At 41.3% G+C, this 16,844-nt stretch overlaps 1 protein-coding gene across 3 annotated transcripts in view; it reads right to left on the bottom strand.

The window, feature by feature from the left end:
• The window catches only part of psen1 (presenilin 1), a 138,818-nt gene that overhangs the window by 79,302 nt on the left and 42,672 nt on the right, over window positions 1-16,844 (bottom strand). For 2 of the 3 annotated variants that reach the window (XM_059951664.1, XM_059951672.1), the window contains exons 3-4: window positions 14,535-14,687; window positions 1,231-1,463 (exon numbers count right to left, since the gene is read on the bottom strand). In XM_059951664.1, coding sequence (XP_059807647.1) covers window positions 1,231-1,463; window positions 14,535-14,687 — 386 coding nt within the window. The remainder of the gene's footprint in view (window positions 1-1,230; window positions 1,464-14,534; window positions 14,688-16,844) is intronic. The other variant, XM_059951679.1, reaches the window with a different exon arrangement.

Here is a 16,844-nt window from a genome sequence, read left to right as displayed (position 1 = left end):
GGTGGTCACACATCTACCATATGAATCCTGAAGTCTGGGTGTGACCACCTCAGTCAAAGTTTCATGCATGAGGTTTCCATCCTCCCAGATGGGTCTGAGCACACCCAGCTGCAGCTCCAGTTTTTGGACCTTGTCAGTCAGTAGCTGAAGCTGGGTGCACTTCCCAAAGATGTAATAATCAGGGATCCTGTGATCTCATATCTTACAGGAGAAGCATTCCAGCACCTTAACTACCATCCTGCCTGCAGAGTTAGGGATTAAGACATGCAAAATTATGAATGGTTTAGAAACAGTAAATGCAAACAGGCTTTTTCTGAGGATGGTGCGATTATAACTGGAAATCATGGGTTAAGGGTGAAAGGTGAAATATATAAGGGGAATCTGAGGGAAATCTTCTTCAGAGGGTGGTGCAAGTGTGGAACGAGCTACCAGCAGAAGTGGTGTTTGCATGTTTGACTTCAACATTTAAGGAAAATTGTCTAAGTACAGGGCAGAATGCCCTGATGCCAGAATGTCCTTGATGGGAATAGGCAGAATAACTGTTTCAGCATGGACTGATGGACCAAAGTCCCTGTTTCTGTGCTGTAGTACTTTATAACTATGTGCCGCAAACATCCACTTTAATCAAAGTTTGCAGCAGTTTCACAAATTCCTCCCAATTTTCTCACTAGAAGTAATTTAAAGAATCCACCAAGCCAATTGTAATTCATGTTCCATCTCCTTGCTTCACTCAAGGTGCCCAGACCAGGGTGTGATGTTAGAAGTCAGAGCTTTAGTTTGATGTTTGAGTGGACAGTTTTGCAAACTAAGAGCACTGTGTTACTTTTCTCAATGCCCCAAAACATGCAGAAAAGCTTACAAATATAGTTGAGATTTTATACTTGGCTTCCAAAAATCAAGACTGATACACAAGATTAGCACTAAGAAATTCAATAAAGTATCCGAGACTTAATTTAGGGAGTATCGAGAAGATGGAAGCTGTTGGGAAAAAAAGATAAGGCATGTGTAAAAGTATTAAAGGTCGAGTGAAGAGGAGCACAAACAGGAAAGGGATGATGGGGTGAGAAGGAGCAGGAGGAGACCACTATAGAGGATAAACAGCCTGCTTAGCACTATCTTCAAGTACTTTAAGTTCAAGATGCTGCCTCTGCTACATCTCTACCAAAACATCATTTCCTTAAAATGGCAAGTCAGAGGAGGTGGAGAAACTTTGAGCAAAGAAATACTTACAACTGGCCATCCTTCCTTGTGTAAAAAGTGACTGATTTGATTGTGGCCACCACCACCACCATGCACAAAGTGACAGGAACAAACAGCATGATGACATGTTTGGCTCCATATTTTAGAGACAGCTCTTCTTCATCCCCAAACTCCTCTTGCGTCTGTCTCATGTCACTCTGTGACTGACCGTTGCTCTCTGGGCAAAGATCATCTTCATCTAGACCCCTGCGAGCAAGATTAGACTGGGAAAAGATTTGAGGGGGAGGGGGAAAAACAAAAACAAAACAATTACATGCCAACAAGTGCCAAACTGCAGTTTCCCCAATGACAATGACAATTTGCCTTTTTGGAGAAGTCAGTCAGATGGTGCTGCAGGCAGTGGGGTGAGAGATGGTAGAGGGGAAAAAAAGGGTTCACTGAGAGAAGGCTCACAAAGTTTGGCAGCATTGGGAAGAGAGAAGGGAGGACAAGGAGGTAAGGAAGCAATCAGAATGGAAGTGCAGAAAAAAGGGAAGAGGAAAGCAAGGAAGGAAAGGATGAGAAAAGAAACTCTGCAAGGGGAATTGAGGACGAGCAGAGGGACTGGCGTTAAAATAATCACAGATAACCACATACCCCTGGAGTAGATAGACCAGGAGAAACACTCCTGTCTGTTCCAGTACTGTACTCTGGCTTGGATTTCTGTGATTCACCATGAGTGGGGTGCTTGTCATCCAACAAAACACACCCTGAGGGAGGAGCTAGAGTGTTGCAGCAGGCAGGGTTGTTAATTAGTTCTACCATTTTATATAGTTCTCCAGCAGAAGAGCTCAAGAATGTAAAAACAAGTAATGCATATACTAGCTTTGACAGATATATTGTAAATGCATTCAGAGACACTGCGAAGATACCACATGGAGTGCTGGCTCAAAGTAAAAGTCCTTGGGATCCAAATTAATGGAGCAAAGTGGATCCAAAACTGGCTACAGAAGCAAGTGAAGGATAACAGTTTACTGATATTCTGAGGCTAGAAAACATTACCAGCAGTATTCCACAAACTCAGTATCTGCTCCCTTGTTTTCTGCTTTATACTTTAAAGATTTCAACCAAAATAAGAAAGCAGTGTGCAAATGATACTAAAAATGGCCGTGCAGTTGGCAATAAGGTTAGATTCAAGATGTAGGACAACATACCCGTTACTTGAGCAGAGGATGGAAAAGTGAAGTTAATGCAGACAAGTGCATTGAGTTGCATTTGAAGAGGTGGCAGGCAATATTGTATACAAAATATTGGGCAAGCCTTGGGCAAGGAGGAACCAAAGAACCTTGGCCTCTATGCCCATAGATCCTTGAATGTAATAACAGATCAATTAGCTGATGAAGTCAAGGCACAGTACTCAAGAACATGGAGATTATGATGGAACTATATAGAAGACCTGATGAGACTTGAGGACTTGATTTATAGGGAAAGTCAAATAGGTTAGGACATTTTTCTCTAGAATAAGGGAAGATTTGATAAAGGTGTTCAAAATTATGAGGGCTATAGATAGGGAAAATGCAAGCAGGCTTTTTCTGCTTAAGTTGAGGAAGACTGGAACTAGAGATCATTGGTTCAGAATGAAAGGTGAAATATTTAAGGGGACCCTGAGGGGGAACCTCTTTACTCAAAAGGTGGTGTGAATATGGAATGAGCTGCCAGAGAAAGTAGTGGATATGGGCTTGATTGCAACATTTAAGAGAAGTTTATATAGGTACATGGCTGGGAGGGATACGGAAGGATATTGTCCAGGGCTGAGTCAATCAGACTAGGCAGAATAACAGTTCAGCACAGCTAGTTGGGTCAAAGTAGCTGTTTCTGTGCTGTAATGCTCTATGACTCCAGGATTCTACAACCCATTAGGGTTCTGTTTGAGTACTGTGCACACGACATTACAATAAGGGTATAATTGCTCTGGAAAGGATGCAACAGAGATTTAAAGGAATATTGCCAGGACTGAAAAATTATTGGTGAGAAAAGCTGGAGCTGTTTCCTTTCGAATATAAGAGGCTGACAGAAGAGTCTTGATAAATGAGTGTAAAACTTTGAAAGTCTAAGAGTACCTCGCAGAGGATCAAACACCAGATGCACAGACTTAAAAGTATTTGGTAGGATGATTAGTGGAGAAATAAGGAAATAAATTTACACGGGGGAAGCGGGTCAACACAATGCTGAGAGATAGAATGAATGTATATAACTCTTTGAATAGCACAGACACAATGGCCTCTTTCTGGCATAAAATTTTCCATGATTACAATTCAGTTTACAATCAGGAGACTTGTTGAGCTACATATATCCGACTTTGTGCTCTTTGTCAGAATGCAGTCCTGTAATGGTCAGCAATTCAGAATGAAGTCATTCAAAATGTAAAACTCAAGTAATCTTACACCTCATAACCATAAAAAGAGCCAAAATCAAAACTGTATATTTAACATTTTTACTTTGATAAGCAATATAATTACCATTTCAAATGGATCTTGTAGTTAATATCCTACTGGCAAAAACACAGCTCACATAAAGGATAATTAAAATGTTCACAAGCATACAGAATTAAGACAGTCAAAGGAAGCTCCATGCTCAGTACTAACACTGGATATGCGAAAATTATCAAATCTACAGACAAACATTAAAACAAACAGTTGTGACAATAGATTAGGAGACGGTACATTAACAAGTGTAATTGTGGAGAGTACTGTCCCTTCCATGTAACTTGGCTGTTGCACGAAACAAAGAATGCAATTGGCAGCCAGAGTCTGAATAAAAAATTCTCTATTCCGCAGTATAAACTTGAAATTGACAGTCAGAGTGAATGAAATTGGCAGCCAGAATCTGTTGTGAAAAATTCTCCATTCCTCAGTAAAAAAAACTCATCCCTTCCAGTTAATGTGATTTCTGGGTAGGGCTCCAAGTAGTTCTTAATTGACTTGATCCACATAAAAATAAGGACAAGGACACTTGGTACTTTACAGTCTATCCTGATATTTAGTATCATTCTGACCTCTTCCAAACTTATCTCTTCTTCCCAGTTTTCCATAGCCCTCAATTCCCTGATCTTTACAAATTTATCTACTTTCTCTTAAATATGCCCCATGATCTAGCTTTCACAACCATATGAAGAACTGCAGTGATTCACCGCCCTCTACAAGAAATTCCGAGACATCAGTTTTAAATAACTAGCCATTCATCATATCCTGTCAAGCACTCCAAGGATCTTACATGCTTCAATAAGATCACCCCTCATTCTTCTAAGCTCAAAAGAATATCGATTTCATTTCCTTAGCAACCTGTGATTCAGCAACCCTTTCATCTCAAGAATTAGTTTGGTGAATCTTTTTGGACTGCCTCCGGTAACAGTATACTTTCTAAAGGTTCCAAAACTATGCAAAGTATTCCAAATGTGGCATCACCAGTAACACTGAAACAACACTTCCCATTCCTAAACACAAACATTTTTGCACATTGTTACATATTCTTCCACCTATTTTCATCTCATCAGCAAACTTGGATAACTTGCGCTCTGCCCCTCCTCCACAATGGTGATAAAGTTTAAGGGAAGTGGGGGATTCTCAGATTCCTGTAAATAATGGGTTAAGTACCGACTATGTCTGTGTATTTTGTGAGTGACTGCAGCGTGTTTGAATAATATCTCACAGCTGCTTCTTCGGAGCAAGGTAAGCAATAAAGTTCACACAAATCCACATAAGATGTCACAACACACACAAAATGCTGGTGGAACACAGCAGGCCAGGCAGCATCTATAGGGAGAAGTGCTGTCAATGTTTCAGGCCGAGACCCTTCGTCAGGACTAACTGAAAGGAAAGATACTAAGAGATCCTCCTGATTTTTCACACCTTTTGATTTCTGCCACTCAATTGTGTTCGATTCAAGCCCCCGTCACTTATTCTGCCCAGAGAGGCGTTCCCTATGTTGGGATCCCAGTCACGGCATCAAATGAAAATGTAAATTTGCCAGATCAAGTAACCACAGCACAAAAAGATCGTTACTTATCAGTTCATTTCTTCGAGCTCAGCCAGCGAGAGAACTTGGTCCAGACATCAGGGGAGAAGCATTCTGGCGGTTCAAACAAGTTCACTGCCTGACATCAGAATTGTTACAGTTTATAAGGCCACCAATACAAAAGAACATTCAGTTTGATAGGCACTCCAGCCACTTTAATTTAAAAAAAGTTTGTTGGAGCCAAAAATTGTTACTAAGATACGAACATCCACCAAATTTATGCTTTAATTAAGAAAGGAATACCCTGTCTAATTTCCATCAGGTGGAAAGGACCATACCAAGTGCTACTGACAACATCTACTGCAGTGAAAGTGCAAGGGCAGCTCCGGTGGATACATCAAACGGACTGTAAACACGTTACTGGCAGAACTGACAAGGACTGAAAAATGTATTGGCTATTGATGATTTTAATGACCCTAAGGGGACCTGCCCCTGTTCCAGGAGGCCCCCAGGTTAACACTTTTCTGTCCCTCTGCCATACCTACGCTAAGCAAGAAGAACAGGGAGCATGTTGGGTATGTTTTGTATCATGCTGTAGAAGCAACAATCTGTTCTGAAAAGTTATCATGTAATGATAAAAAGGAGGGAATGACAAAGTTTAAGGGAATTGGGGGATTCTCAGATTCCTGTAAATAATGGATTAAGTACCGACTATATCTGTGTATTTTGTGAGTGACTTCAGTGTGTTTGAATAATATCTCACAGCTGCTTCTTTGAAACAAGGTAAGCGTTAAAGTTCATACAAATCCACTTAAGATGTCTCCTGATTTTTCACACCTTTTGATTTCGACAAAAGGCAGTACCTGATGGAAATCAGGCAGGGCATTTCTTTCTTAATTAAAGCATAAATTTGGTGGATGTTCTTATCTTTGTAATAAGTTTTGGCTTTAACAAACCAGGTAGGACATTCCTTTTTTTAATTAAAGTGGCTGGAGTGTCTATCAAACTGATAGTTCTTTTGTATCAATAGTCCATTGACTTGGCTGGAGTGTCTATCAAACTGATTGTTCTTTTGTATTGGTGGCCTTATAAACTGTAACAATTCTGATGTCAAGCAGCCGGAGGGATGAGAATGCTTCTCCCCTGATGTCCGGACCAAGTTCCCTCGCTGGCTGAGCTCAAAGAAATAAGCTGATAAGTAACGATCTTTTTGTGCTGTCGTTATTTGATCCGGCAAATTTACGTTTACAATGGTGTGCAATATTAGATCTATGCCACTTGTACCACTGAAAAAAGCATATCCTTGCCTGTAAAGACTTTGCAAAGTGTCACTGAGGAGATACTGTAAATATGTGGAAAGTCTTCTGGTCCATGAGACTAATGTGGCACAACACTAAGTGGAACATGTGGTGCAAATCTAATACTGTGCAGCAACCATGAAACACCATCCCTTCTGTAAAGTAAATAGTGGAGGAGCTTTTCAGCAGCAGAGACTGGAAATTTGGTCAGGATTGATGGGAAGATGAATGCTGTCAAATACTGAAAGATCCTGGATAAAAACCTGCTAGCCTCTGCCAGAAAGCTTAAATTGGAAAGGAAATTCAACTTTCGGAAGGACAACGACCCAAAGCACACTGCCAGAGCAACCATGGAGTGACTTCAAATGAAGAAAATTGATGCCCTTGAGTGGCCCATTCAGTTTTGACCTTAATCCTATTGAACATCTCTGGTAAGACCTCAATTAACCAGGCAGAGCTTGAGCAATTTTGCAAGGAGGAATGGGCAAATCTTACTCCATCATGCTGTGCAAAGCTAACAGACTTATCCAAAAAGACTACTGGCTATAAAAGCTGTGAGAGATGATTCAACTAAGTACTGACCAAAAGGATGAATACTTTTGAACCACTGACATTCCAGTTTTTGAATTTTTAGATTTTCATTTTCCCTGATATTTGGGCTCTACTATGAAAAAAACGAGCATTTGATTCATAAATAAAGATTCTCAGTTAAGTTGATCAAAATCCTTGTTGGTAATACTCACTTATGTGAACAAAGGGGTGAGGGCTGAATACTTTTTCAAGGCACTGTATAGTAGCTGACTAGTTCCTCTACTGTTTTATGAGAGAAATATGGGCCAAATGCAGGCAAAATAGGCCTCACTTAAATAGAAAACTTGGTCAATGTGAACGAGCTGAGCCAAAGGGCAGGTTTCCCTAGTTCCCCTAATAAAAGAGGGGACCAAATTGAGACTCTATATAATTCAATTCTCTATCAGCCAATAACCTTAGCAACTGAACCTGCCCAACATTAAGTGATGATGGTCATCAATAAAATTACAGGTATGTACTTTTTGCATATTTAATTAATAAAATACTATTTTAATAGGTGCATTATTTTAATCAAAGCATTTTATATGTTATGGAAATGCTTGTGGCATATTTAACAGCTTTCAGATAAACAGGGCTTCTATAAACTTCCACAAAGCTTTTCAAGTAATATAATTCAATTTGCCTCTGTAATGGCTAAAAAAGGAAAATATTGAAGCGCCTCTAACTAATTAAGCTGCTTGCTCATTTCTTTTTGTACGTACATGGTTCCAGTTAGATGTTTGTTCTCTACCTCCAACAGCTTCAAAATGTAAGTTATAAAAAGGTAGGAAAACATTAATAAGATTTCACAATGGATATATTTAAAGCCAACTGAAGCAAATTTAAATATTTCCCTATTTTTCGGTTACCTCTGACAAAGGTCAGGTATTGTTGTTTGTTTTGTCTAGTTTTCAGTCACTTAACCAACAATGGAACACCACATGCAATTCTTCCTCTTTCAAAGCTATGTAGCTTTTAAACGCAATCTCTGTTAGTCTATGGTCCATACAAAAGATAGCCACTTCCTCTCAGGAGAGAATAATGATATGAGGCCTTACAAGGGCAGACTATGTAATCCTGGTTTATCCAATAGAGATTTTCACTAAGCATGAAAGGATCTTGTGCAGTAAATACAAAGAAACTATTTCATAAGGAATAAAATGTGTAACTTACTCTACACTGGAAAATAAGATCAATGTTTTAGGTCAAGGATCCCAAGGAGACACCGGAATGCATAGGGTTAGAGAGAGTTTATGCATAATTCAGCACTTGGCAAGGACCAATAAAATGAAGTTGATTTAAGTGGTGCGGCCATTGTGTGAGTGGGCTAGTGTTGGAGTGGGGAGTTGAGGCTTCAGTGAGGAGAGGTGGAGGCATCAGGTAGATTTTTTTCTTTGTTATTTATTTCTTTCTTATTGCACTTTGAGAACAGTGGGAATGCCATTCAGGATACCAGAATGCTCCTCTTGCAGAATATGGGAAGGCAATGTGGGAAAGTGGGAAGGTGTATGGAGGGTTATGGGCCAGGGACAGGTCATTGGGCTAAGCAGAAAAATGGTTTGGCACAGCCAAGAAGGGCCAAAAGGCCTGTTTCTGTGCTGTAATGTTCTATGGTTCTATGGCAGGGAGCTCCAGTATCCCTGATGACTATACCTACAAGAAGTGCATCCAGCTGCAGCTTCCAACAGACCGAGCTGAGCTGGAACTGGATTAACTCTGCATCATTCAGGAGGCTGTAGGGCTGATAGACCCAAAGTGCTGGACACTGGTAACTGGGTGATCAAGAGGAGGAAGGGGATAATCAGAGTGGTATACCACAGGTATACAACTCTGGATATTGTATGGGGGGGGGGGTGACTTAGCAGGGGAGCCACATGGTAAGGTCTCTGGCAATGATTTGGGCTCAGTGGCTCAGAAGGAAAGGTGGGGGGGGCAAGGAGAGAAGAAGAGGCTAGCTGTGATAAGGAGATTGGTTGGTTAAGGGAACAGAAAGGTTGACAAAATCAAAATTCCAGGATGGTTTGTTGCTTCCCAGGTGCTAGGGTCAGAAACATGTTAGATCGAGTCCACGGTATTCTTAAGTGGGAGTGCAAGCCAGAGGCCGTGGTCCATGTCAGTATCAATGTCACAAGTAAAATGGGTGATAAGGTCCTGCAAAGTGAGTTCAGAGAGTTAAATGATAAGTTACGGTCAGGATCTACAGGGCTGTAATTTCAGTATTGCTTCCTAGGCCTTGTGCTAGCAAGGCCAGATATAGGAAGATTATTACAGTTTAACATATGGCTAAGGTGTTGGTGTAGAAGGGAGAGCTTCAGATTTTTGGATCATTAGGTTCTCTTCCAGAGAAGGTGGGATCTGTACAGAAGGGACAGTTTGCATCTGAACTGGAGGGGGACTAACATCCTAGTGGGAAGGTTTGCTAGTGTTGCACGAAGGGGGTTTAAACTACAGTTGTGAATCAGAACACCAGAACAGAGAGTGGAGTGGTTGTGGAGAAAGTGGTTGTTAAGCCTACAAAGTCAGCAATCAAAAGGTCAAGCATGGTGGGACTACTGCTCTGAGCTGCGTGTATTTCAGTGCAAGGTGTATTATAGGCAAGGTGGATGAGCTAAGGCATGGATTAGCATGTGGAATTATTACATTGTAGCCATTAGTGACACTTAGCTTCAGAGCCAGGACTGACAGTTCAATGATCTGGGGTTCCATTGTTTTAGATGTGACAGAGTGGGAAGGATGGCATTATTAGTCAGGGAAACATGAGTTGTGATAGTAGATGATCTTAACTTTCCACATATTGGCTGGGACTCTCTTACTGGAACATGGCTGATGGTTAAGTGTCTGTCAAGTATGTTCAGGAAAGCTTCTTTAATCAGTACATAGTACAGAGAAGTGCCAATTAGAGAGATGCAATATTGGATCTTCTATAAGGGAAAAAGACAGGGCAGATGACAGAAATTTGTGCAGGGAAACACTTTGCATCTAGCGATCATAATGCCATCATTTTCAAGGTAATTTTGGAAAAGGATGTGTCTGGTCCTTGGGTTGAGATAAGAAAATGGAGCAAGGCCAATTTTGATGATATCAGAAAGGATCGGGGAAGTAGGAGGCCTTCAAAAGTGAAATTTTTAGAGTACAGATTTTATATGTTGCTATGAGAATAAAAGGCAAGAGCAACAAGTTTAGGTTCCCTCAGGTTTTGAGAGATACTGAGGCTCTGGTTAAGAAAAAGGAGGAGGTGCATAGCTGGTATAGGCAGGCAGGAACAAACGAGATACTTGAATAGTGTAAGGAATGCAAGAGAACATGTTAAAGAAATCTGGAGGGTGAAAAGAAGACATGAGTTTCCTCTAGCAGAAAATGTAAAGGCGAATCCCAAAGAATTTGACAGATCTATTACCAGCAAAAAGATTGCAAGGGACAAAACTGGTCCTCTGGAAGATCACAATGGTAATCCATGTGTGGAGCCAAAAAGGACAGGGGAGATCTTACAGATTTTTTTGCATCTGTATTCACTTGGGAGATGGACACTAAGTCTGTAGATTTGAGGCAAAGCAGCAGCGAAGTCATGGACCCTATATGCATTACAAAGGAGGAGGTGTTTGCTGTCTTAAGGCAAATTAGGGTGGATAAATCCCCAGGATCTGACAAGGCGATCCCTCGGACATTGTGGTGGCTAATGCAGTAATTGCAGGGGCCCTAGCATAGATTTTTAAAACATTCTTAGCAATGGGTGAGGTGTCAGAGGATTGGAGGATACCTAATGTTGTTCTGTTGTTTACAAAAGGTTCTAAGAATAAACCAGGAAATTATAGGCCAGTGAGCATGACATCAGTACTGGGAAAGTTATTAGAAAGTATTTTAAAGGACCAGGTATACAAGTATTCGGATATTCAGGTCTGAATAGGGATAGGCTAATATGGCTTTATGTGTGGTAAGCCACGTCTAACCAACCTTGTAGAGTTTTTTGAAGAAGTTACCAGGAAAGTTGATGAAGGCAAGGCAATGGATAATGAGGCAAGGTCTTTAGCAAGGCATTTGACAAGGCCCCGCATAGGACGTTGGTCAAGAAGGACCAGTCAATTGGCATTTAAGATGAGGCAGTGAACTGGATTGGCATTGTGGACAAAACCAGAGCGTGGTAAATGGTTGCCCTACAGGACTGGAGGCCTATGACTAGTGCTGTTCCAAAGGGATCTATGCTGAGTCAGTTGTTATTTGTCATCTATATCAACAATCTGGATGATTTATGGGAAACTGGATCAGCAAATTTGCAGATGACACCATGAATGGGGATGTAGTGGACAGAGAGTGGACAAGCTAGGCTGCAGGCCCGGATGGTGTCAGCCCCAGGGTGCTCAAAGCCTGTGCCCCCCAGCTATGTGGAGTACTTCACCATGTCTTCAACCTGAGCCTGACTCTCCAGAGGGTTCCTGTGATGTGGAAGACGTCCTGCCTTGTTCCTGTACTGAAGACGCCGCGCCCCAGTGGCTCCAATGACTACAGACTGGTGACATTGACCTCCCACATCATGAGGACCCTGGACAGACTTGTTCTAGAGTAGTTCCAGCCACAACAGTCTAAGTTAGGCCACACTTAGACCCCCTTCAGTTCGCTCATCAGCCCCAACAAGGAGTTGAGGATGCCATCATCTACCTGCTGAACCGTGTCTACGTCCACCTGAACAAGCCAGCGAGCACTGTGAGGGTCATGTTTTTTGACTTCTCCAGTGCATCCAACACCATCTGCCCTGCTTTGCTGGGTGAGATGCTGACAGTGATGCAGGTGGATGCTTCCCTGGTGTCATGGATTATTGATTACCTGACTGGCAACGTGCACTTGCAACACTGTGTTGCAACAGTGGTCTGCAGCACTGGGGCTTCCCAGGGGACTGTCCTGTCTCCCTTTCTCTTCACCATCTACACCTCGGACTTCAACTACAACACAGAGTCTTGCCATCTACAGAAGTTTTCTGATGACTCTGCCATAGTTGGATGCATCAGCAAGGGAGATGAAGCTGAGTACAGGGCGACGGTGGGAAACTTTGTCACATGGTGCAAGCAGAATCATCTGCAGCTTAATGCAAAAAAGACTGAGCTGGTGGTGGACCTGAGGAGTGCTAAGGCACCGGTGACCCCTGTTTCCATCCAAGGGGTCAGTGTGGACATAGCAGAGGATTACAAATACCTGGGGATACGAATGGACAATAAACTGGACTGGTCAAAGAACACTTGAGGCTGTCTACAAGAAGGGTCAGAGCCATCTCTATTTCCTGAGGAGACTGAGGTCCTTTTACATCTGCCGGACAATGCTGAAGATATTCTACGAGGCTGTGGTGGCCAGTGCTATCATGTTTGCTGTTGTGTGCTGGGGCAGCAAACTGAGGGTAGCAGACACCAACAGAATCAACAAACTCATTCGTAAGGCCAGTGATGTTGTGGGGGTGGAACTGGACTCTCTGACAGTGGTGTCTGAAAAGAGGATGCTGTCCAAGTTGCATGCCATCTTGGACAATGACTCCCATCCACTCCGTAATGTACTGGTTAGGCACAGGAGTACATTCAGCCAGAGACTCATTCCACCAAGATGTAACACTGAGCATCATAGGAAGTCATTCCTACCTGTGGCCATCAAACTTCACAACTCCTCCCTCGGAGTGTCAGACACCCTAAGCCAATAGGCTGGTCCTGGACTTATTTCCACTTGGCATGATTAACTTATTATTATTTAATTATTTATGGATTTATATTGCTATATTTCTTCACTATTCTTGGTTGGTGCAGCTGTAACGAAACCCAATTTCCCTTGGGATCAATAAAGTGTGTCTGTCTGTCTGTGAGGAAGACCGTCAAAGCTTACAGTTGGATCTTGACCAGCTGGAAAGATGGCAGATAGAATTTAATGCAGAAAAGCATGAGGTGTTGTACTTTGGGAGGACCAGCACGGTGAGCAGTAGGTCATTAAGGAGTGTGGTATATCAGAGCTGTCTGGGAATAAGATCCGTAATTCCTTGAAAGTGGCATCACAGGTAAACAGGGTCAAAGAGAAAGCTTTTGAGACACTAGCCTTTATAAGTCAATGCACTGATTACAGGAATTGGGATATTATGTTGAAATTGCATAAGATGTTGGTGAGACTAATTTGGAGCATTGTGTCCAGTTATACCACATACAGGAATGATGTAAATCAGATTGAAAGAGTACAGAGAAAATTTTACAAGGATGTCGCCGGGACCGGAGGACTCGATTTATAGGGAATGGTGGAATGATTATGATTTTATTCCCTAGAAGGTAGAAGATTGAGGAGAAATCTGGTAGAGGGACACAAAATGATGAGGGATATAGATAGGGTAATACAAAGCCAATTAAGGGCCTTGGCCCGAAACACCAGTCGTACTCTTTTCCATTGATGCTGCCTGGTCTGCTGAGTTCCTTCAGCACTTTCTTGTGTTTGTAAATGGAAGCAGGCTTTTTCCACTGATGTTGAGTGAGACTACAACTACAGGTCATGGGTTAAGGGTGAAAGCTGAAAATTTTAGTGGGACCATGAGCGGGAACATTTTCACTCATAGGGTGATAAGAGTGTGGAATGAGCTGTCAGCACAAGTGGTACATGCAGGATCGATTTCAACATTTAAGAGAAGTTTGTATAGGTACCTGGATGGGAGAGATGTGGAGGGCTCTGGTCTGAATGCAGGTTGATGGGACTAAGCAGATTAATGATTTGGCACAGACTAGATGGCCTGAAGGGCCTGTTACCGTGCTGTATGGTACTAAGCCTAAAGTTGAGAGAGGTTGAGGAAATATGTGATAGGGTACTGAACAGGCACCAATTACTTTAAAATCCAGCAATTAAGAATCAACACAAAAGTGATAAATGGAAACAGGTACAACCACGTGTAGAGTTTGGAGTGGGACAGAAGGAGAATTGGAGTCATTACAGAAATTCCATCCAATTTCTGAATCTCTGCAACTTGAAGCATGTTGTCTTCTCACTGAGTTTTGATGAAAGTTAGCAACTTGAGAGATCAATTATTTCCCTTGCCACAGATGCTGCTTAGCTTGTTGCTTATTCCCCAGCATCTTTTATGCTCCTTTAAAAAGATACATCTGTTCACTAAACATCTCAGAGCTTCAGCTGAGATCACCAAGGCAGACTGGATTGTACTTATTTCTTCAAGTATACCACAACAAACCCCTTCAGCAACACAAAGCAAATATGACGAGCAACTTCCACTCCTACACACCGAATAACTGATCGACTGAGTTCAGGCTCACATTTAAATTTAGACCCATCTGGGAAAATTATCATTCTCTACAAAAATAAAGTCACTCAGCTGAGTTTTTTTCAGTACAGACTTCCATGTCGATGTGCAGTTACAAACCTGCCTGAACAGGGAGGAAAAACACCCGTTTTATCAGGCACAGACCTCTGCACACATTGCTGATTCACGTCTTTGCACGGTCCATAGCCTACCTGATCAGGTCTGACAGTCTCTTCAGCCACCTCCTCTCTAAGGATCAGCAAAGGAACACACTCCTCATTTTCATCAGCACTATCCATTTTCAAACCGGCCTGCTCACAACTTTGACAGGTTGTGGCTGCTTTCTTTTCTATGTCCAGATATGTCTGGTCAGGAACAAGACAGGTGGTTACCACATTATAAACCTATAACACAAGGCAATGGCTTTATGAGCCAGAACTAGGGATAAAAACAAAGGGTAAGCCTGCAAATAAACACAAAGAATATAAAGTTCCCTTCTCCAACGCTGCACTCCTCGCCACAGTCATAAAGACTGCAGTGACTGTATTTTGGGAAGCTTGGGCTTCCTTGTTCACACACTTACTGAACTTGAGTGTTTTGGGGCTAAGTACTCCCATCTACTATGATGAAGTGGTTGGTCATGACTAGAATTAACTCCAGACCAAGGACTGGACCTGTTGCAATTTGCCTACCACCAAAACAGGTCTAGAGTGGATCCAATCTCACTGGCCATCTACTCAACTTAGGCACACCTAGACAACAGCTGTTAATCAATTTTTAGCTCAGGATTCATCACTATCATCTGCTCGGTCCCAATCAACAAGCTTCCAAACCTAAACCTCTTGCTGGATGAGACTATATAATTGTTATTTTACTTGCTGTTTAACTTTCTTCTGCTTGTTTGTATTTTTATATAAATTACCCATATATGTAACTGTTCACTGGCTTTATAATGGGCTACAGTTCCTTGGTATTTTTCTGGAAACTTCTTGGTTTTAGAGACGGATACAGATTTACTCAAATGGGAGCTATCTTATTAGTTGATTCAAGCAATGGAATTTATTGCATTCAGCTATTCGGTATTAGAAGACCAGACCATGTTGGATCCATCTCTTTTATTTGTCTTCACCTTCCCTTTGCTACTAGGTTCTGCTTTCGCTATTTCCCTTTTCTTTATTACTTTGTTCTTTTAGCATTTAATAGAAAACTGCCATAAGCAACAATTTTTATGCTTCATTCTTGACTTCTGAATAATCTTAGATAAAAAACATTATGATTAATTTCAGCAAGGTGAAGGTATTTTCCAAATAGGCTGAGAAATTACCTAGTTCTTGTTTTAATACACCACCTAGTGGAAATTTAAGAGAGTTTAAGAAAACTACTAGACTTTGCTATTCTGGAATAGCACCAAATCTAACATTATACTCAAATTAAATTCTTTAGGTGAACTACCTAAGAAACCTACCAATTGTAACCTAGTGCTTAAAAACATTTAGATCCCAATCCAACGAGATAAAAACCTGTCACTTTCAAACTAATACTTCGATTCCAATCCTGAGGTATTTCCAACTACTATCCTACAATACTCAGATTATAATACTAAGAAGATAATTCCAATTGCAATCCAACAGTATTCTGATGCAATCCATGATAAAAACTACATACAAATTAAGCGTTACATGAGATTACATTAAAACAATGACTGAAGTCATAGAACTTACTACAGAAAAAAGGAGGCAGGGCTGAGGGTTTAAGTTTTAACCAGAATAAAATATTCAAATTTGATATTAATGAAAATAACTGGATGAAATGTACCATCAATGTTGAGTCGACTGAAATGTGGCTTTTACATGATAATGTATGGGATAAGATCCAGAGAATACCTTTGACAAAGGAAAAAGTAGGCTGGCTGTTAGCAGTATTATCGCAGTTATGTGCGAGGTGCTGGGTTAGAAGGGCAGATCTAGGCTAGCACAGGATCATCTTGAGACAGTAGACACTAAAGTTAATGTGTTAATAACCTCTGATTCAGTGCCTATGCTTCTGGGCTATAGTGAGCAAATCACTAACCAGCCAGAAGACTTCAAGAGTCTATAATTATCAGACATTAGGAAGTTTATTCTAGTATGATTTATTGCTGTTCTATTTCTACCAATTTTCTCTACTCACAATGTGCTAATTGAGATGACTCAATGTGTACTTGGAGGCATCACATTAATTTGCTGATGCTGGTAATGCCTCCAACTATGGGCACCTCATTAAATACTGCACACTTCAAAATATTCACCAATGCTAGGCATTGCTGCAGATTCAGAACAAACATGCACCTGTTTCCTTGAAGTTCATTATCACAATCCAGCAACTGTGATATTAACATGATAATCAAGCCTCTCACGTATCATCTTCAACTAGATCACTTTGAGACCCTCTGTCAGTCGCAGCGGTCTATGTGATACGCAAGCTAGGGCAGTACAATATGAAGAAAGCTGTTGTCCACATAGCAAGCTTCCCCTCTTGATACA

The sequence above is a fragment of the Hypanus sabinus genome, chromosome 2, assembly GCF_030144855.1.
Source record: "Hypanus sabinus isolate sHypSab1 chromosome 2, sHypSab1.hap1, whole genome shotgun sequence".
NCBI lineage: Eukaryota > Metazoa > Chordata > Chondrichthyes > Myliobatiformes > Dasyatidae > Hypanus > Hypanus sabinus.
Note: the sequence above shows the minus strand (reverse complement) of the source record. Positions and strands in the feature narration are given on the sequence as shown.